This window comes from Oncorhynchus tshawytscha, linkage group LG06 (genome assembly GCF_018296145.1).
Source record: "Oncorhynchus tshawytscha isolate Ot180627B linkage group LG06, Otsh_v2.0, whole genome shotgun sequence".
Taxonomy (NCBI): Eukaryota; Metazoa; Chordata; class Actinopteri; order Salmoniformes; family Salmonidae; genus Oncorhynchus; species Oncorhynchus tshawytscha.
The window spans coordinates 51,923,474-51,945,266 of record NC_056434.1 but is presented as its reverse complement, the minus strand read 5'-3'; the positions used below and the strand labels follow the sequence as shown (position 1 = coordinate 51,945,266).

The 21,793-nt window shown below is 41.1% G+C and overlaps 1 protein-coding gene across 1 annotated transcript in view; it reads right to left on the bottom strand.

Moving 5' to 3' along the window:
- LOC112252699 (lamina-associated polypeptide 2, isoforms beta/gamma) overlaps nucleotides 1-14,145 on the bottom strand; it is a 104,946-nt gene extending 90,801 nt beyond the window's left edge. The window contains exons 1-8 of the mRNA XM_024424170.2: nucleotides 13,351-14,145; nucleotides 13,025-13,081; nucleotides 12,719-12,898; nucleotides 9,442-9,528; nucleotides 9,169-9,220; nucleotides 8,970-9,045; nucleotides 7,157-7,352; nucleotides 6,880-6,923 (exon numbers count right to left, since the gene is read on the bottom strand). Coding sequence (XP_024279938.1) covers nucleotides 6,880-6,923; nucleotides 7,157-7,352; nucleotides 8,970-8,972 — 243 coding nt within the window. The 5' untranslated portion in view covers nucleotides 8,973-9,045; nucleotides 9,169-9,220; nucleotides 9,442-9,528; ... (1 more) ...; nucleotides 13,025-13,081; nucleotides 13,351-14,145. The remainder of the gene's footprint in view (nucleotides 1-6,879; nucleotides 6,924-7,156; nucleotides 7,353-8,969; nucleotides 9,046-9,168; nucleotides 9,221-9,441; nucleotides 9,529-12,718; nucleotides 12,899-13,024; nucleotides 13,082-13,350) is intronic.
- Nucleotides 14,146-21,793: the final 7,648 nt, after the last annotated feature.

The following is a 21,793-nucleotide window of genomic DNA, read 5'->3' as shown; positions in this document are numbered from 1 at the left end:
TGTTGTCTCTGATTGGGGATCACATATAAGTTGTCATTCTCCTTTTGGTGTTTGTGGGATCTTGTTTTGTGTTAGCTCTGTGAAGCCTGCAGAACGTGACGTTCATTATTCTTTTGTTGTTTTTGTTTGGTGTTCTGAGTAATTAAAGAATCATGAACACTTACCACGCTGCACCTTGGTCTAATTCCGACGACAAACGTTACAGTCGGGTCTTTTTTTAAAATTGCGGGTGAGGAAGCGAAACTAATGCGTGATAGTGAGAAGGAGCGATGTTGTGTGGGAAAATTGCTTTTTTTCACTCGATCTGTCCAACTTATCACCTTATCGCCTCTAAAATGTAAATAAAACACTATAAAGAGTTTATATAATGTGTCATTACATACCTATTTGAAGGTTTGTGTCGAATTTGCATCGGGTTTTTAGGGCGGTGCTAAAGTGATCTTAGAAGTAAACAGCGGCTTTGAGATTGATGATCGCATTGCAATGATGACGCAAAAATGACTAGGTATCCCCCTCTTACCCCGTCACTGTCCTTTTCTTGTTTTTAAAGGATGAGAGAAGTGCTACACCTGGTGGAGAGAGATTGTAAGACAGAAATAGTTGCTTTATGCGTTCTGTACGTTACGACATGACATGTCACGATGTAACGGAGGGTCAGTTTTTTTCAACATTTCTCCAATACTATAGAGCCATCACCATGTCGATCAACGCTTGAATAGAAACGTAGTTCACACCCCTGATTTTGAAGTCAACACAGTCAACACAGTCCCATTAGTTTTCTTTGTAGCCTCGTTTGAATGTTACGGTTACGCACATTTGTACGGAATGGGGTGAGTTTACATTAGCTAACAAGCAAGCTACTGTAACTGTTATTTCACCTTTCTGTTTGTATGTAGCTTGCACTTAAAATAAAATCTCCTCTAGGGATGCCTTTGATCTTTCCATCCAGGCAAAGTACTATGAAGTCATCACTAATCTCGACAAGAGGCGCAACATTCAGAGAAATTCAAAATTCAGGGTAACGTTAAGCAGTTAGCTTCAATTAGATAACTGGACAGATTTAGCTACATAACCATTTTTCAACAACCATTCTCATCTAACCTTAGTTAGTTGCTAGCTATACATATAGTTCAGTGGAGGCTGCTGAGGGGAGGACAACATTATTATAGTGTGTGTGTGTGTGTGTGTGTGTGTGTATAGTATCCTTACATAAGGTATGATAAGTACGAGTAAGTATGAAGTAATCCTCTCTCAACACTTTAAATGTTAGGTGTGGACCCCATCGGACCCTTCACAAAATCCAGGAATCGCAACAGCTTGTATTTGATGGCGACAGATTTTACCAAGTGGGTAGAGGCAATACCCATTAACATTTACAGGGTCGGTGTCCCTAAACCGGGACAGTTGTAGCTAACGTGCGCTAATGTGACTAGAATGACGTAACAGCAAACTTTCCAGGACATAAACATGTCTTATATGGGCAGAAAGCTTAAATTATTGTTAATCTAACTGCACTATCCATTTTACAGTAGCTATTACAGTGAAAAAATACCATGCTATTGTTTGAGGAGAGTGCACAACAACAAAACTCTTTAATCATGGCAACTGGTTTGATACATTAACCTCTGACGGGTAAATAATATACTTACATTCAGTAATCTTACTCTGACTTGTCATCCTGAGGGTCCCAGAGATGGTTAGTGTCTTTTCTGTAGGGAAGCTAATTGTCCATCATGTATGACATTCCTGGGAGTGTGTAAACTTAAATTGTTATTACCATAGCATTATTGTATGTTCTCTATAGTTATGTACTTGAAAATGTATCAATTGACCAATTCGGCTCATTTGGAAAAACTCCTGGCGGACTTGATACAAAATATAGTGTAGTAATGGAGTGCTTCACTGAATCAGTCTGAAACGTTGCACACACATTGCTGCTATCTGGTGGCCAACATCTAAATTGCACCTGAACTCCTATCTGATTATTTGACCTTTCTCTTGCGTTTCAAAAATATTTAAAACACAAAAAAATGTTTTTGTTTGTATTATCTTTTTCCAGATCTAATGTGTTATATTTTCCTACATTCATTTTACATATCCACAAACTTCAAAGTGTTTCCTGTCAAATGTTATCAAGAATATTCATATCCTTGCTCCTGAGCAGTTTGATTTGGGTAATTTTAGGCGGAAGTTGAAAAAAAAGGTACAATCCTTAAGACATTTTTAAGGCCAGTGAAGGAAGAGAATGTGCTTAACTCTAAATTCCCTTCTGTAACCCAAACATTTATTTTAGTTTTGTATGCTTACCCATCAAGGACATGTCTGGCGATGCCAACTCCAAGCTGATGGACATCTTCAACACATGGTTCTCCTGAGGTCATCTTGAGTGACCAAGGTTGTGAACTCCGGAACAAGGTACGGATGTTATAGGTTATATTCTGTCACTAATGTTTTGTTTTTCCATGGTACATATTTCAATATCTTACATTGTCAATAGATATCCCTTTCCTACCCCCTATTCCAGGTTTGGATGAATGGACCAACCAGACGCTCTCAAGACTGCCATGGGCAAGTCCCTGGACGGGGACCAGGAACGGTGGGAGGACAACCTGAAGGTAATTATTTTTGCACACAACAGCAGCGTCCAGGCCTCCACTGAGTACTCGCCCTATCGCCTGCTGTACGGACGGGAGCCACAGCTGTTGACTGTGGTAAACGATGTAATTGTACATAATGTATTATTGCATATACTGTAGTCTTTCAAATTTGTGATTTACTTAGTGTTGTTGTTTGTCTATTGGTATTTTTGTATAAGGTACTTTCAGATCACTGAAACCACCTGATGTGCTGGAAGTTGTCAAACCAGACCAGAAAACATTTGAGTACCACCTTCAGCCATGGGCTGAGAAGGATGTGGAGGTTTTTGACCAGGTAAAAATGATTGTCCTCTGTTAATTTATTTTCTGGCCCTCCAATAAACATACAGTGCATTCGGAAAGTATTCAGACCCCTTGACTTTTTCCACATTTTGTTACATTACAGGCTTATTATAAAATTGATTAAATTAAACAAATTCCTCATCAATCTACACACAATACCTCACAATGACAAAGTGACAACAGGTTTTTATACATTTCTGTAAACCCTTTGCTATGAGACTCGAAATCGAGCTCCGATGCATCCTGTTTCCATTGATCATCCTTGAGATGTTTCTACAACTTGATTGGAGTCCACCTATGGTAAATTCAATTGATTGGACATGATTTGAAAAGGCACACACCTGTCTATATTTTTAAATTTAGATTTAACTAGTCAAGCCAGTTAAGAACAAATTATTTTTTACAATGATGGCCTACCCTGGCAAAACCTGCACGACGCTGGGCCAATTGTGCGCCGCCCTATGGGACTCCCAATCACGGCCGGTTGTGATACAGCCTGGAATCGAACTAGGGTCTGTAGTGATGCCTCTAGCAACTGAGATGCAGTGCCTTAGACCGCTGCTCCACTCGGGAGCCCAAGGTCCCACACTTGGGGTCCCACAGTTGACAGTGCATGCCAGAGCAGAAACCAAGCCATGAGGTTGAAGGAATTATCTGTAGAGCTCCGAAACAGGATTGTGACGAGGCACAGATCTGGGGAAGGGTACCAAAACATTTCTGCAGCATTAAAGGTCCCCAATAACACATTGTGCTCCATCATTCTTAAGTGGCAGAAGTTTGGAACCACCTAGACTTTTCCTAGAGCTGGCCACCCGGCCAAACTGAGCAATCGGGGGAGAAGGGCTTTAGTCAGGGAGGTGACCAAGAACCCGATGGTCACTCTGACAGAGCTCCAGAGTTCTTCTTTGGAGATGGGAGAACCTTCCAGAAGGACAACCATCTCTGCAGCACTCCATCAATCAGGCCTTTATGGTAGAGTGGCCAGACGGAAGCCACTCCTCAGTAAAAGGCACATGACAGCCGGATTGGAGTTTGCCAAAAGGCAAACTTATGAAACCAAGATTGAACTCTTTGGCCTGAATGCCAAGAGTCACATCTGGAGGAAACCTGGCACCATCCCTACGGTGAAGCATGGTGGTGGCAGCATCATGCTGTGGGGATGTTTTTCAGCGGCAGGGACTGGGAGACTAATCAGGATCGAGGGAAAGCTGAACAGAGCAAAGTACAGAGAGATTCTTGATAAAAACCTACTCCAGAGACCTCAGGACCTCAGACTGGGGTGAATGTTCACCTTTCCAAAAGGACAACAACCCTAAACACACAGCCAAGACAACATAGGAGTGGCTTTGGGACAAGTCTCTGAATGCCCTTGAGTGGCCCAGTCTCTGGAGAGACCTGAAAATAGCTGCGCAGTGATGCTCCACATCCAACCTGACAGAACTTGAGAGGATCTGCAGAGAAGAATGGGAGAAACTCCCCAAGTGTGCCAAGCTTGTAGCGTCATACCAAAGAAGACTTGAAGCTGTAATCTCTGCTAAAGGTGCTTCAACAAAGTACTGACTAAATTGTAAGGAATCCCTTGATTGTATTTAGTTTCCTAGGACCTACAATAGAGAGGCTAGATATATATTCAACCACATGGGTGTACTAATGAGCTATGCGAGACAGACACTTAAAAAAAAATCATAATAGAGGAAGACTGAAGTAATATTATTTCAGTGTAGATAAGGGAAGGGCAGTTAAAAAATAAAAACATGCCAACCCGACAAGCCAGCGTATGAATCGATCGTATTTGCAAATGAATTGAGTGGAAATTAGCTGACTTTGTGATCTGCAAGGTAAGTAGCAATGTGCCAAACAGAGGTTTTCTTTGTCATTTCCGAAACGTAGCAACATTCAAGACATTGATTTCATGTTGTAGAAATTATCATTTAATATTTCAATATTTTTAGCAAAACAAAACTCGTTCAAACAGCAAAATGATCTGTGGAAATCAGCTTTGTTTGTATAGCTGGGATGAAAATAATGTAATTTAGGCTGTAATGATTTCCAAAATTCTACACATTAGGTCATCACACCATTGAGATAGCTGATGGACGCTAATAGTTTACAGAATCCCATTGTGATGCTGGGGAGGGCACTTTTTGTCAAGGGGACACTATTTAGCATGACAAGCATTTGATTTGCGATCTCCATCACGTGCACTTACTTCGCTACAGAAACACCGCTAACCGAAAAACAGTGCAGGTGCTCTGAATTAGAGGGCAACGACACAAAAAAATCAAAGTTTCTTAGATTTTTGGCAGACCTCAAAAGTCACCTGATGTGGTTTAAAACTAATGTTATTTTGAGAAACCTGGAAAAACTAATCAGAGAAAGTTTTATTTGGAGGGAAAAAACACAAATACGCAAAAAATACAAACAAATTTTAAAAGGTCCTAACGTTTTTTTTGCTGTGCATGACTGCACTTTAGAGTGCGTGTCATCCTGCAGCACAGTATTTTTGGGAAAGTTGAAGTCAGGTCAAATATTGGCTATGCACCCAAGAGGGAAAGAGGTTGGGCATCCTAGAAATGTTTTAGAGTAATGTAATATAATACACTGAGTGTACAAAACATTAGGAACCCCTTCCTAATATTGAGTCGCAACCCCTTTTGCCCTCAGAACAGCCTCAATTTGACAGGGCATGTCCATGTTCTTGACAAACCGGTGTGCCTACTACCATACTCCGTTCTTGACAAATCTTGCACCTACTATCATACTCTGTTCAATGGCACTTACATTTTTTGTCTTGCCCATTCACCCTCTGAATGGCACACACACACACAATCCATGTTTCAATTGTCTCAAGGCTTAAAAATCCTTCTTTAACCGGTCACTTCCCCTTCATCTACACTGATTTAAGTGGATTTAACAAGTGATATCAATAAGGGATCATAGCTTTCACCTGGATTCACCTGATCAGTCTATGTCATGGAAAAAGCAGGTGTTCTTAATGTTTTGTATACTGAGCTGTACTGACTCACACAGACACACACACACACACATACACAAACACACACATTGGTGACACTACATTGATTTAGTCAGTGTGTGATTTCAACGGATCTATAATGTCTACCATATTGTATGTTTAGGTACACCATCTGTCTGTTTGTACATCTATCCATATCTACAGCATAATGATCAATATCTAGTCAGTAGCTAGGTTTCCATCCAATTGGCGACAGATTTTCATGCGAATATTCTAAAATCAGCAAAGAATAATAGGCACATTTTCCCACCAGAGACGGTTCCATCAAATTAACTTGTTGGGGATAAAATGCTGTGCGTGATGACGTAGTGCACATAAAAACACCTTTTGCGGTTAAATTCCCATTTACCAGAATTGTTTCTCTCCATGGCATTTAAAACTCTACTGATGCTTTTCTCACAAAGAATGTTGCATTATATAGCGAGTGTGCCCACTCTGGTATTGGCACCTGCGCTCTAGCCAACAGATCGCAGATACAGTGCGGGTATAGCCTACATGATCCAATAATTATGGACAAATGAGCAAGATGATCAAGTCACCAGAAAAAGACCCTCGACTTTCACCACCCTGTTAAATTCATCATAATGTATTTAATCTGTAGCCTAATAAACTGTATGCTGTAACAACGAGTGTTTGTGGGAGGACCACCACACAGCATGTCATCGCGTGACACCAAGTTTACTTTGTTATGATGGTTATTATATCAATATTTGCACTTATCAGCGTTTCCATGGACATTTCTCGAATAATACATTTCACCGACACCTTGTCTAGTATGTTTAGTTTCCACACACATCTTCTGTTTCCCTCAGGCCTGTCATTACATATATTTTTTTTATCCGACATTGTACTTTACTCCAATAAAAAGGTTGTATGGAAACCTAGTTTATGTTGTGTTTTTCTTACCGGTTGGATACTGGCAGGGGCAGTATAGAAATGTGGCCCTCTCCCTGTTCAGAAGAAGAACACGCTTTTAGCAGACACTCTTAACCAGTGAGACTCACAATAAGTGCATTCAACTAAAGTAGCTAATCCAACATCATATTACGATAATTGCAAGTAAAAGCCTTCAAAATAGCTGCTATCTGCTTAATCTTAGACATAATTAGTTAAGGCCAGCCAGTTTCAGACCAGTACTAGTAACTGTACCAGTAACCAAGTCCATGCTCAGTGTTCTGCTTACACTGGACTGGGGAGAGCCTTCCGGTGGTCCTGTCTCCTGCAGCCAGGCCAGGCAGTCGCTGAGGATGACTGGGAAGGCGCTCCCTGTCCCTGCTGTCCCTGGGCAGCTGTGAAGTGGTCACGGTGGGATGCATGAAGAAGGGCACATGGTAGGGTGGGGGCAGCCTGGGGGCACTGAACAGGGCCCCAGTCATAGCCTAGGTTACAACATGTACAGGAAGAGATACATGATGCGCTAATAAGTGTGTATGTTGTATTTCAGAGAAATAAGGTGATTTTAGGCACTCATAAACTCAGCAAAAAAAGAAACGTCCTCTCACTGTCAACTGCGTTTATTTTCAGCAAACTTAATATGTGTAAATATTTGTACGAACATAACAAGATTCAACAACTGAGACATAAAATGAACAAGTTCCACAGACATGTGACTAACAGACATGGAATAATGTGTCCCTGAACGAAGGGGGGGTCAAAATCAACAGTAACAGTCAGTATCTGGTGTGGCCACGAGCTGCATTAAGTACTGCAGTGCATCTCCTCCTCATGGACTCCACCAGATTTGCCCGTTCTTGCTGTGAGATGTTACCCTACTCTTACACCAAGGCACCTGCAAGTTCCCAGACATTTCTGGGGGGAATGGCCCTAGCCCTCACCCTCTGATCCAACAGGTCCCAGATGTGCTCAATGGGTTTGAGATACGGGCTCTTCGCTGGCCATGGCAGAACACTGACATTCCTGTCCTGCAGGAAATCACGCACAGAATGAGCAGTACCACATGACGGAGGAGGATGTCTTCCCTGTAACGCACAGCATTGAGATTGCCTGCAATGATGCTGTGACACACCACTCCAGACCATGACGGACCCTCCACCTCCAAATCAATCCCGCTCCAGAGTACAGGCCTCGGTGTAACGCTCATTCCTTCGTCGATAAACGTGAATCTGTCAATCACCCCTGGTGAGACAAAACCGCGACTCGTCAGTGAAGAGCACTTTTTTGCCAGTCCTGTCTGGTCCAGCGACGGTGGGTTTGTGCCCATAATCGACGTTGTTGCCTGTGATGTCTGGTGAGGACCTGCCTTTACAACAGGCCTACAAGCCCTCAGTCCAGCCTCTCTCAGCCTATTGCGGACAGTCTGAGCACTGATGGAGGGATTGTGCGTTCCTGGTATAACTCGGGCAGTTGTTGTTGCTATCCTGTACCTGTCCCACAGGTGTGATGTTCGGATGTACCGATCCTGTGCAGGTGTTGTTACACATGGTCTGCCATTGCGAGGACGATCAGCTGTCCATCATGTCTCCCTGTGGCGCTGTCTCAGGCATCTCACAGTACGGACATTGCAATTTATTGCCCTTGCCACATCTGCAGTCCTCATGCCTCCTTGCAGCATGCCTAAAGCACATTCACACAGATGAGCGGGGACACTGGGCATCTTTCTTTTGGTGTCAGTAGAAAGGCCTCTTCAGTGTCCTAGGTTTTCATAACTGTGACCTTAATTGCCTACCGTCTGTAAATTGTTAGTGTCTTAACGACCGTTCCACAGGTGCATGTTCATTAATTGCTTATGGTTCTTTGAACAAGCATGGGAAACGGTTTTAAACCCTTTACAATGAAGATCTGTGAAGTTATTTGGATTTTTACAAATTATCTTTGAAAGACAGGGTCCTGAAAAGGGGACATTTCTGTTTCTGCGTGAGTTTAGAATATTTTATGCATTAAAGAGAAGAGAGGAGAGGAGAGAAGAGAAGAGAGGACAAGCAACCTTGAGGGCTATAAGCTACGGAAATTATGTCTACTAAAGTTAATTACTCTACCATTGAGGGTCGGGCCGAGGGTCAACTGCTTCCTGCTGCTCACGTACTCTGCCATCAGTTGCTGCAGTTACTCTGACTGCAAACAAGACAAACAAATAATCAGTTTTCCCAACCCGGGTTTCAAACTCAGAACCCTTTTCACAATAACAACATTTATTTAGTAGCGATGCTACACTGTAAAACATAGAGGAGGATATACCTTCGATTTCGTGGCCCCTCTCTGTGTCGAAGAACAGGTATAGGACAGACACCTGGAGAAAACAGCGATACAGGCCCTGAACATGCTGAATGCTTCAAGGAATGTTCAGAGATTCATGCAGGGATTTAATTCATTCAGGGATTTAAATTAACATGGTGTCACATTGTGGGCATGTGAAGATGCAGTATTCTCCTACACCACTTGAGGGAGGTAAGAGAATTATGAAATGTAGCCTTGCTAAGACTCCCTCTTTAGACTACCACAACAGACTACCTTAACTGGAAGGCTGGGCTCTGGGGGGACTTGTATCTCTCTCCATTTGGGAGGCTCCCTCCTGGGTGCTGCTGGAGGAGCCATCAGCTGGAACACAAACAGGTTCTACAACTGTACAATGCATTTGACACAATGCTTGATAACACATTTTTTTGCAGTTTGCACAAAAAAATGTTAACAGAACTGTAGTGGAGACAAAACACAATGATTATGCAAAACAACGTCTGCAAAGTGTGTATGGGGCTAGAGAGAGAGGGTGGAGTGAAAGTGACACCACTCGTTTAGATCTCTCCCTGGTCGGAGAGCAGTGCAAGCGTGTTTGTCCGCTAGCTCCTGATTCACCTGACATGCTTTCCTTTTTATCAGACTAGATACAGTACTTTTTGTTGATGATACAATAACACTACTGTTAGTTCTTACTACCACTGTTACTACCTTGTTGAAGGCCTGGAGGTGAGGAGGAGGTCCATCTGACTCTAAACTGTTGGATCCACTGGTGCTGAAACACAACTATACTTGTCAATTAATGATTTATGCCAAAATCCAAATTGTGCGTGATTAACTCCGCTCTGAATCGGGCCCTAAAGGAAGTTCTGTGGTGAATGGGGTAGCCTGTGGCTGGCCTCATGGTCAGTCAGTGAGGTATCAGTTGGTTCTGTGTCTATGGGCAGACCTGCCTCCGATGTCATAATCTCCTGCAGCTCTCTCACACACGTACTCTCTCACACATGTACAGGAAAAACATTACAGACGGGTGAGACTGGTGCCTCTGTCTGTTTTTACAGTATAGTACAGTCTGCATAAAACCTACAGTAAATACTATAGTATACTACAGTCTGCAAAATACAACATATACACTTAGGTTGGAGTCATTAAAACTCGTTTTTCAACCACTCCACAAATTTCTTGTTCACAAAGTACAGTTTTGGCAAGTCAGTTAGAACATCTACTTTGTGCATGACAGAAGTAATTTTTCCAACAATTGTTTACAGATTATTTAACTTATAATTCACTGTATCACAATTCCAGTGGGTCAGAAGTTTACATACACTAAGTCGACTGTGCCTTTAAACAGCTTGGAAAATTCCAGAAAATTATGTCATGGCTTTAGAAGCTTCTGATAGGCGAATTGACATAATTTGAGTCAATTGGAGGTGTACCTGTGGATGTATTTCAAGGCCTACCTTCAAACTCAGTGCCTATTTGCTTGACATCATGGGGAAATCAAAAGACGTCCACAAGTCTGATTCATCCTTGGGAGCAATTTCCAAACACCTGAAGGTACCACGTTCATCTGTACAAACAATAGTATGCAAGTATAAACACCATGGGACCACTAGCTGTCATACCGCTCAAGAAGGAGAAGTGTTCTGTCTCCTTGAGATCAATGTACTTTGGTGTGAAAAGTGCAAATCAATCCCAGAACAACAGCAAAGGACCTTGTGAAGATGCTGGAGGAAACAGGTACAAAAGTATGTATATCCACAGTAAAATGAGTGCTATATCGACATAACCTGAAAGGCTGCTCAGCAAGGAAGAAGCAACTGCTCCAAAACCGCCATGAAAAAGCCAGACTATGGTTTGCAACTGCACATGGGGACAAAGATCGTACTTTTTGGAGACATGTCCTCTGGTCTGATGAAACAAAAATAGAATTGTTTGGCCATAATGACCATTGTTATGCTTGGAGGAAAAAGGGTGAGGCTTGCAAGCCGAAGAACACCATCCTTACTTTGAAGCACGGGGGTGGCAGCATCATGTTGTGGGGGTGCTTTGCTGCAGGAGGGACTGCTGCACTTCCCAAAATAGATGGCATCATGAGGTAGGAAAATTACGTGAATATATTGAAGCAACATCTCAAGACATCAGTCAGGAAGTTAAAGCTTGGTCCCAAATGGGTCTTCCGAATGGACAATGACCCCAAGCATACTTCCAAAGTTGTGGCAAAATAGCTTAAGGACAACAAAGTCAAGGTATTGGAGTGGCCATCACAAAGCCCTGACCTCAATTCTATAGAAAATGTGTGGGCAGAACTGAAAAAGCATGTGCAAGCAAGGAGGCCTTACAAACCTGACTGAGTTACACCAGCTCTGTCATGAGGAAGGGGCTAAAACTCACCAAACTTATTGTGGGAAGCTTGTGGAAGGCTACCTGAAACGTTTGACCCAAGTTAAACATTTTAAAGGGAATGCTACCAAATACTAATTGAGTATATGTCAACTTCTGACCCTCTGGGAATGTGATGAAAGAAATAAAAGCTGAAATATATTATTCTGTCTACTATTCTGACATTTCACATTCTTAAAATAAAGTGGTGATCCTAACTGACCTAAGACAGGGATTTTTTTACTATATAGTTTTCTTTTACTATAGTTAACTGTAAATATTACAGTATAATTGCAGTAAAGTCTGCAAAAACACTACAGTTAGTACTATAGTATTTATACTATAGTATGCTATAATATTTTTTCTTGTGGGGAGGACATACAAATATCGGATGTTTGAGAGGCCAGTCTTTTGCTAAGATTAGTTGAATCTTGGAAACCCTGGCAGCCAATATGAGAAAAAGCTAGGCAGTTCAAATCAAGGAAAATGTATTCTCAAACTGCTTAACGGTCTGATCTTCTGTTGGCTGTTTCATCTCAATTGGGCTGGTATTTACAAAGCATCTCAGAGTAGAAGTTCTGATCTAGGATCAGTTTTGCCTTTTAGATCCTAATGTATACAATTACATGGACAGGGACGACCTTATCCTAGATCAGCACGCCTACTCTGAGATGCTTTGTTGATATGGGCCCTGGCTTTGACTGGAGGGGGATAAAACACAGAGACAATAAGGAGGAGTATGGAGATCAAAGTACAGCAGCAACTTACGCTCCTCACACAACCTAGGGTGGACCCACAGGTTGGTGTAGGGCTAGCAGTGGGAAAGGTAGCAGGCATCCTGGTTGTAAGGGAAAAATGTATACACATTTTTGTGTATTAAAGACATGTTGCTTGAATAAGATAAAGAAAAAGAATTTAAAGGTCCAATGCAGCTGTTCTATCTCAATATCATAACATTTCTGGGTAACAATTAAGTACCTTACCGTGTTTAGAAGAAAAAAAAAAATGTAAAAAAAAAAAAAAAGCTTCTTAGCAAAAGAGCACAGTAAAACACAGTAAAATCTCATTTGGGCCTGGGCCTTTAGACAAAGCTTTAATTGCAATTTACAATCAAGGGAGTGCTTGCCTTTTGGTGCTCGAGTGCTAGAGCACGTTCTCTCATGTTCTTTACCTGGCAGTAAGGGAAGCAGAAGATCCAGGAGAGGGTGTAGCTGGGCTGGTTGTTGTGCTGGCACCCGTTACATTGGTAGGAGGCCTGTTGACCCACAAGATGCCAGCCCACCCCCTGGACCTGGGCCTTCTCCTCAGAGTAGAGCAGGGGCAGCTTCCCCTCCTCATACAGGCTGGTCACCTTCAAATCAAAATGTATTTAAAGTCTTAGCTATATCACATGACAATCTGGTAAAACACAACAACAACAAAAAATCCAAAGTGGAGAGGGAAAAGAGTCACAGTAAAAATGGTAATAACAACCTACCTTCAGCAGTTTGGCGATGTTGAAGCGGTAACGCACCTACACACGGGTGTTCCTCACCTGGAAGTAGAACCACTGAGTGTGCTTCTCTGTGTACAGGTTGGTGCGCAGAGAGAGCTCGTAATTAAATTTACCACTCAAATTCAATTAAATAAGATTAGACAGAATGTAAATGGCTGTGGGCATTCATTCACTCATGACTGGGATGAGTGACAATATTAGAGGATTGAAATTAAATCACACAACACAGAATAAAAATTGTAAATCACTCAGAACTTTGAATGACAGTGTGAGAGGTTTGACAATACTTATGGATGTTATGTACTCACACTCTTGTTGCTTTCAGCAAGTTGCCACACTCGAAGCGTCCCTCGAACAGCAGAGTGGTGTCATCAGCCCCAGAGAAAGAGACAGCAGCAGGGGTCAGGGAAGAAATGTATAATTGGTGGAGTACTGTGGATACCAATATTCCTGTGAGCCTGCCCAGGGATAAGAATCTAAATTGGAGATGAATCATATTATATTGTATTATACCCTCTAAATTTATTTCAAGTATCTCTTGGCCAAAACTTGTTTAATCTGTTATTAGTAAAACATTTTTTTTTTAAATCTGATGTAAAAAAAATATATATAAAAAATAATGTATTTTGACATCTGGCCCCAGAGGTCCACGGACCCCACTTTGAGAACCACTGCCATAGTAGAAACAGAGTAAGCCTCGTCCTGGACTTAAATCCTGCTCGCTGGAGAATCTCAATTGAAAGTGTATCTTAGTCCAGGACTAGATTTAATCTGTGTTCGTGAAAGCAGTCCTTCATATTAAAACATACTGTATGCTATATCTGTGCCAGGCAAGAGCCGCTCAGTGATTGACACTTTCTATACCTCTCTGTGTATCGTAGACAACAAGATACTCAGACTCTGGTCCAAGCTGCTCGTTGGTGCTCATCTGAGGGCACAGGGGCTCTGGGGAGGGAGGAGCCCATCCCGGGAGCACAGGAAAGATGAGAGAGAATAGGGAAAATTGAACATTTTTATGTAAAAAGGTGCTCTTTGGATCCAAAATGGCTTTTTCCAGGCATTAAATGCTCTATGGTATAAAGTCTAGCTTTCATTAAGTCTACTCCTGAACTAAAAAGCTTGTGATGAGAACATGAAACAGGAAACCGGCTCACCAATATACTGTATTTCCCCCGGGATGACCTCACACTCGTGGGGCAAGCATGGGAGTGTTTGGGACACATGTCCAGACACACCATACAGGTAGCGTGACTCCCACAGGCGAGGCACAGCCCTTCCTGACTGGATCTCAAATACCCCCTGGGTGCTTCTGGGTAGTGGAGAAACACCTCACACATTGGTGTGGAAGACGTTTGGGTTTAAGCCAACATGGTCGGCAGTTTCGGAAGTAGCTACAAGTTGAACATCATTTTTTTTATTGGTTTGGTGGAAGTTAGTTTAACTAATTACCAAACCATGTAGCTAATTCAGTGGTTTAATTGTTCTCTGAAACTTAAATGATACAATACACACCAAAAAATGTCAAGCTTTACCTCTGACAATCAAAACTAACAAGCAAGCTATGGTTGGTGCTGTGTTCATCTGTACTTGGATTATATCTGACTTCCAGTCTTGTGTGAATACTACTCAACATCAAACTGCCGGTGTCTTCATCTGTTCTTTATCCACCTTCTCCTCCTCTTCATCTTTAAAAGATGCGTTGTTGAAAGAGCAGTGGTATGTTCCCCCATGAATGTCGTCCCTCATCTCATTGTCATCCCCAGCACATCCTCTGGAATGACAGGATACTATATCTCAATTTTAATGTACATAAAGGTAATGTTACTCACCCAGATTGCTAGCTTTCATAAACATGCATGAATTCTATGTTAAAATCTCTCTATTAAGATAGTACTCTAACCCTCATATTGCCTGTTGCAGAGAGGATACGTCCTTTCATCGCAGATGCATGTCCGTCAGAACTGTTTCTACATATAGAACTGTCATAAATTAATCCCACCTATTTCATTGTCAATAATTAAGTTTTGTTCATATTCTGGATGAAGAATGTTAAGCTCACTGGTTTGACACCACAAAATCAACAAAATCCACTAAATAGCACACTCTATATTGAAAATATTGTGAAGGATGAAAAACAGTTCTGAGGCTAAATTATTTAAAAAATGTATAGGTTTATTATAATTTCTACACACTTTCTACCTGGTTTTAGTCATGTAAATTCAGACTGGAGTATTTATTTTATTTTTTAATCAAAACATTTTAAAAAATATATATGTTTCAATCAGACACTCACAAACCATTCAACATTTCCAAAACACTTCTATGTACAGTGAGGTTCAACATCAAGTCTTGGATCACCTATCTCTAAGCCAGCCTCTACCCCCAAGCCACAAGACTGATCTAACAGCTCAACCCTGGGCTGACTATTGCACCCTACTACACACTTACCATTTATAAATAGAGACACTTAAATCCCTTTAGTGCAATAGTTATGTCACCTAACTGCACTATGTAGATATACTTTAATTATAATTCTATCCTGCTAATGCACTGAAGTTATTTTGCACATTGGTAAACTATTTCCATACTATATGCCTTTAGGCTATTTTTGTTTCATCTTATTTCTTTGATCTGCATGTTTCTTTTGTACTTGATTTAGTTTAGTGTTATTTTTTAGTATATTTTCAATGTCACTTATTTGATTCCTTTACAATGTCACTTTGATTCCATTTGATTTGACTGGATTTATTTCTGGTCACCTGTTGATCTGGTGAACCAGGACTGGCCCTCATAATTGGATATGTTTCGCACACACAATCATTTATAGTACTTGTAAATACTTATAGGAAATCACAAACCGTTTTTCAAATGGACATGGCATTCAATGTATGTTAAATAATAAAAGAAATTGCGAGGTGCACGACCACTCTGGAGGGACGCTGGCCTCCCGATTGCTCATTGCTAACTGGGACTCAGTATGCTGCTGCCAGCCTGACTGTAATTCCACCTGACTACACAGAAATGCACCCCGTCAGTTAAAACCTGCTGGCCTGATCTCACTTTGGAGCACTGACATTCAAAAAGACCAGCCAGACTTTCCAGATAGAGGCTAAACAGACAATCGTTTTCCTGTGATTTCATGTAGCTACTTATGAAATTAGCAAAATAAAGCTTATTTCTAACAAAAACTTAGATTTAAATGCATTAATATTGTGATAGCTAGGTTTCATTGGTTAAACCAACCATTCAAGAAGGCAACCATGTAAATTTAGCTAAAAATGTAATTCATACAGGATTTTGTAAACATCTGCTGTCACCTGTCAAACAACACAACACACATTCAGTGGCAAGTCAGCTAACTTTAAGTCAAATGTATATTATTTATAACTCATTACTCTATCTGTGGTTAGCCGCTAACTTGCTAGCTACCTAGCTATCTTCTTTGTTACTGTTTGGTTAGCCTGAAACTACTTAGCTGTCTATCTAGCTGTCAATATATGTTCCTATGCATTCACTATCTACGGCATAATAGAAATAAATCATCATTCATGCCTCTCAGTTTGTCGTCTGCAACAGCATCATGGGCAGAGTGTTGTGTTTCAGGTGAAGACTAGCGGTTAAGAGCTTTGGACTAAGCACTTCAACCTAATTTCTCTTAAAAGTCATCTTGGATAAGAGCGTCTGCTAAATTACTAAAACGCTAAAAAATATGAAGTGGAAAGAGTCGGCATCTTTGGGACGCACCTACCCTCCAAGTGGAAAGTGAACCGTTTACACGGCCACAGTGAAAACCAACATGGCGCGAAATCCCCCACAATCTTCTGATGTCACATCGAAAGACGCCATGTTGCCGCTAGTTCTAAGCACACAAGTATCAATCAAGATGTTAATGCATAAGAACAACAAGACTATGAAGTTACAAGTATCACATTGTTATTTATGTATAGAAATGCATGATAGCTTCATGAAAAATTTATCAAACCCAGCACAGGCCTGTCCACCTGGTTGAGAACATGCACAGCACATTAACAAGAGAAATAAGAATGAATAGAACGGACTTGGAAGCTCTAACCCTGGCAATCGACTGGTAAACTGACGGGTACACTGGCAATGGCTGCCTGCTATTGTGATGCAATAATTGCCATGGTATTTTGGAATACAGCTGATGCTGGATTGCCATGGTAATGCAGAATGTTAATTCAAATGATGCTAAGTGATGTGGCTCATGCAATGGAATGCAGTTTTTGTCATGTCAGTTGAAATCACAGCACAAATTGAAGGGTACATTTCCTGATTTTACTTCCTGGGATGGGTACACTCAAAATGGCTGCCAGTCCACCCATTATGCCACCACTGACTTGAACGGAGACGCCTTTCTATTCATTTGTTATTTCTATGACATTATAGCCAGACTCAATAAATCTCATTATGTCATTTGTGATAATGAAATATTAAACTGTCAGGGCGACAAACCCAGAAAAGACTATGTAAACAAACCCAGGCCAGACGCAAGACGTGCTCTATCTGAAAGTTCTCAAGCAGCTGCTGGGCCAGCCACCCTTCCATCTGTCAGTATCAGAAAATTGGTTCTCGTTTGCTTGTAGCCTACAACAAGCATGTAGGTTACTCTACTGTATAAAAATGTACCAGTAGACAGAGCTGGCTTTCGTGATTATAATCCATAGTGTCCAACATGCTGCTGGCACTAGCGTGCTGACAAGCCTGAAATATGGTCCAACAAGCAAGTGTTGCACTAGGAAAATATGCTAATATCCCTTCCTGAATGAAAAACACCCACAATTCCAGTTCATTCAGAAGCTCAACCTAAGAACGCCAAAGCAACTTTGTGCCATAGAACCACCAGTGTTTTTTCAAATCTGCGCTCCTGTGCATGGTCAGACGGACTGAGAGCCAGCAGCCAATATTATTAACCGTTACAACATGCAAAATTACACGTTTATTCTGTATCACTCAACTCTCATTTATGACTCTCTTTCATGTTGAGAGGGATATAGCTAAATATGTATTGTTGACGGGGCGCAACTTCAGTTTTAGAAGTCGGGGGGAAATAAAGAAAAAACTATGCAGTTGGATAAACACTCCAAACAGCTTACCCGACCGCTCGGTCCTAAAGCACACCATTACCTCGTTTTGTATCACATTCCAATGATAAAACTGGTAACTGATAAAAGTTTCCCTTTTCCAACACATATTTTCATTGAGGTATTTGGATTGTTTGCTGGAACTTTGTGGTCAATTCTCAACCACACTACAAGACCTACTGGCTGGCTCTGAACCAAGTGCATAATGTCAAGTGTCAAGGGAGGGTAAAGAGAGAGAGTCATTTGCTACAGACAAAAAAAAGGGTAACGTTAGAACACTCTTACCGACATCACCTTCATTCATCTCTTACCTTCATTATCTCTTGTGGCGTGAGGCACTCCTGTTCATCATGCACTGCTGCTTTCACGCTAGATATCATATACATTGTTCATTTTGAAATGGTCTGCAATGACCTGCCAGGTGGCAGGGAACATTTTGTTGACAGGGGTCTTGAGCCACGAGGAGAAAAGGTCATATGGAGGGAATTGAAGACAACTGCATTGGACACATGCACACACACCTATATTGTATGTAACTTGCACCATTATATATGATTGATGTTGATGTTATTAATTTTATTTGTAACAAGATCTACCTCTTCTCAGAACACTTATCCCAGGGTTGGAAAATATATGACCAGGTATTTAGCCTATGGCACCTAGTAAAATGGTAATTACGCCGTAATAGCCTATGAATTAACCTACTTGGCATTCGTTTAATTTACAGTGAACCATTAACATTCTAGCATGGAACCAAACCAAATTGCTTCATGATTAAGTGAAACGGAACAATTCGGTTAGGATCAGACTATGTAGATACACCCCCACAGGATCAGAAGACGCCTGTTGCCATGAGCTCATGAGCGCATATAGGCCACTAAGACCAGCGTTGGTGCAACGGAACGTTGGAGGGGTATGCATCTGTGTTTATTTATAGGTGCCTCTAAGGTTCCCTAGCAGACATTTGCTCTCTGAGCTGGATTGAGTTACACCTACTGCTCTGGTGGACGCCGAAAACACAGCAACATCTTCGCAGTGTACACACGCACGCATGCACGCACGAACACATGTAGGGAACACCCAGTCATTGATCTACAAGACCTTTTGCATGCCTAGCAACCCCAGGCGATATCAGTGGTCTACTGCAGTCAAACTGTGCACTGTGCCCAGCTTCGCACGCTGGCCACCGGGAGGTAGGCGGCCTGTTCTTGCACATCTGTGCAGCACCTTCATCCTTCAAATGCTAAAATGGCTTTTGTGTTATTAGGCTTTATTAGTTGAGTGACAACAATAATAACCTAGCAAATGACATAAGTTATCTAAGGGCTGTTGAAAATTGTGTTTTACCAGAATAAAAGTAGAAACAACTAATCTGGCAATACCTGGTGGACATGGTTTACAATGGATTTGATTTCGATTGTTCAGGTTCACATCAGCAATATTTTTGGTAGTTTTGCTTAAAAAAATCTATGTACTGTATATGGTTATTTTTTAGATATACAGGGTAAAGTTGATACTTCCATGACAATGCAATCCACTTTTGCAATCCACTTTTGCAATCCACTTTTGCACTTTTGCAATCCACAGCAATCCACTTTTGCAATGTGCATGGTCTAAGCGGGAGAAGAAAATAAACTCACTCCATAAACATGTCCAACTGGTTTAAACCATTCCATTAGGCCTGTGGAATGGGGGTGAAATCCAAAATCGTGTTATATAGTCATTGGCTATGTCATAGCTAATTTGTAAATGATAAATATTGATATATTAATAGCTCAAACACTTAATCTACAACAATGACAAGTTAATTAGTAGGTGATGGTGACTTCAGAACCAAAGTGGGGGGGGTCAAAAACAATATACTACATTGCCCCCCTCCCCAATCTGATAGAGGTAGTGTAAATGTAGTACAGTTGAAGTCAGAAGTTTACATACACTTAGGTTATCATTAAAACTTGTTTTTCCACCACTCCACAAATACTTGTTAATGAACTATAGTTTTGGCAAGTTGGTTAGGACATGTACTTTGTTTATGACACAAGTAATTTTTCCAACAATTGTTTACAGACAGATTATTTCACTTATAATTCACTGTATCACAATTCCAGTGTGTCAGAAGTCCACATACACTAAGTTGACTGTACCTATAAACAGCCTGGAATATTCCAGAAAATGATGCGATGGCTTTAGAAGCTTCTGATAGGCTAATTGACATAATTTGAGTCAATTGAAGGTGTACCTCTGGATGTATCTCAAGGCCCACCTTCAAACTCAATGTCTCTTTGCTTGACATCATGGGAAAATCAAAAGAAATCAGCCAAGACCTCAGAAAAAAATTGCAGACATCCACAAGTCTGTTTCATCCTTGGAAGCAATTTCCAAACGCCTGAATGTACCACGTTCATTTAGCAGGACAGGATATATCCTCCAATGGATTTTTGAATGAATAATGCTTCCCTAATATGTGTTATAGGGGAGACAACTAGTTCTAAGAATACAAAAATACATAAATACTTTTGGAAATTGACCATGAAAGCTGATTATGGTTCAGAAATGGAACTTTGCATACAATCAAGCATTTAAAAAAATCTATTTTACATACCAGCTCTAAAGTCTGCTGGCACTGCAATGTTTTCGCGGTGTGAAGCTTTTTAACATACCAACTCTACTGTCCACTAGCACCTCAATGTTTTCACATCACATTTGTGCCATTTCCTAATTGTCTAGACCAGTGAATAACAAGGTAGAGGAATGATTCATTCTGCAAAACACAGACTGTCACATCAGACAAGTTAATTACACTAACAGTTCAAATGAGAGCATATCAGAGACATAAATTAGGCAAAATTACCTGCTCCCTTCATGATCTTAAAGCAACTTTTTTTTCAGGTGCTGTCTGGTGGAGTACACTCGATGGCTAAATTGTTACTTTTGTTATTTTTTCTGAGGCTGAGTGGTGGCCAATAACAGATGTCGTCTTTGATACATACTTGTAGAGCTACTGCATATGGCTCGTTCTTTTCATCCAGGAACTGAATTACAGCAAACTTCTTGATCTAAAGACAGGAGAGAATGAGGGAAAACTAAGCATAGAGACCACTTACAATCAAAAATAATAATTTACACTCCAATCACACAATACCCAGTGAAAACCTAAGATATTTACCTTGTGAGGGGCGAACAGAAACAAACAGGGCTATGCCATGTCTACAAGTGGCTCAATGGAAAGCCAGCTTATCCATTCTGGCAAGGAAGAAGAATTCTTCAGCACATTCGTAGCGTTGGTGAAGAGGAGATTATCTGATAATCCAGAGAGGTGAAAAATGCCTATCTTGGAAGACGGCAAAGGGGTAGGTGAAGAAATCAACCATTTTCCTGAACCTCTTGTAGACTACGAAAGTGTTGCCCATTTCATTGACGACCACATTCTGTACAACAGCAATGTCCTGGTTTTGTAACAGGACACAGTTGTCTCCCTCTGTCCTTTTCACAGTAAATTCTCCAAAGTAAAACTCATACTGATTTTTCACTGCCAGCCCATTAAGGAATGGTCCGTGCTTTTGAGGTGATCATTCTTCTGTGTTATTTCTTATCTGACAGTCGACGAACAACCTGCTCCAGTGGGTGGGCGAAGCAGCTTTTTAATTTG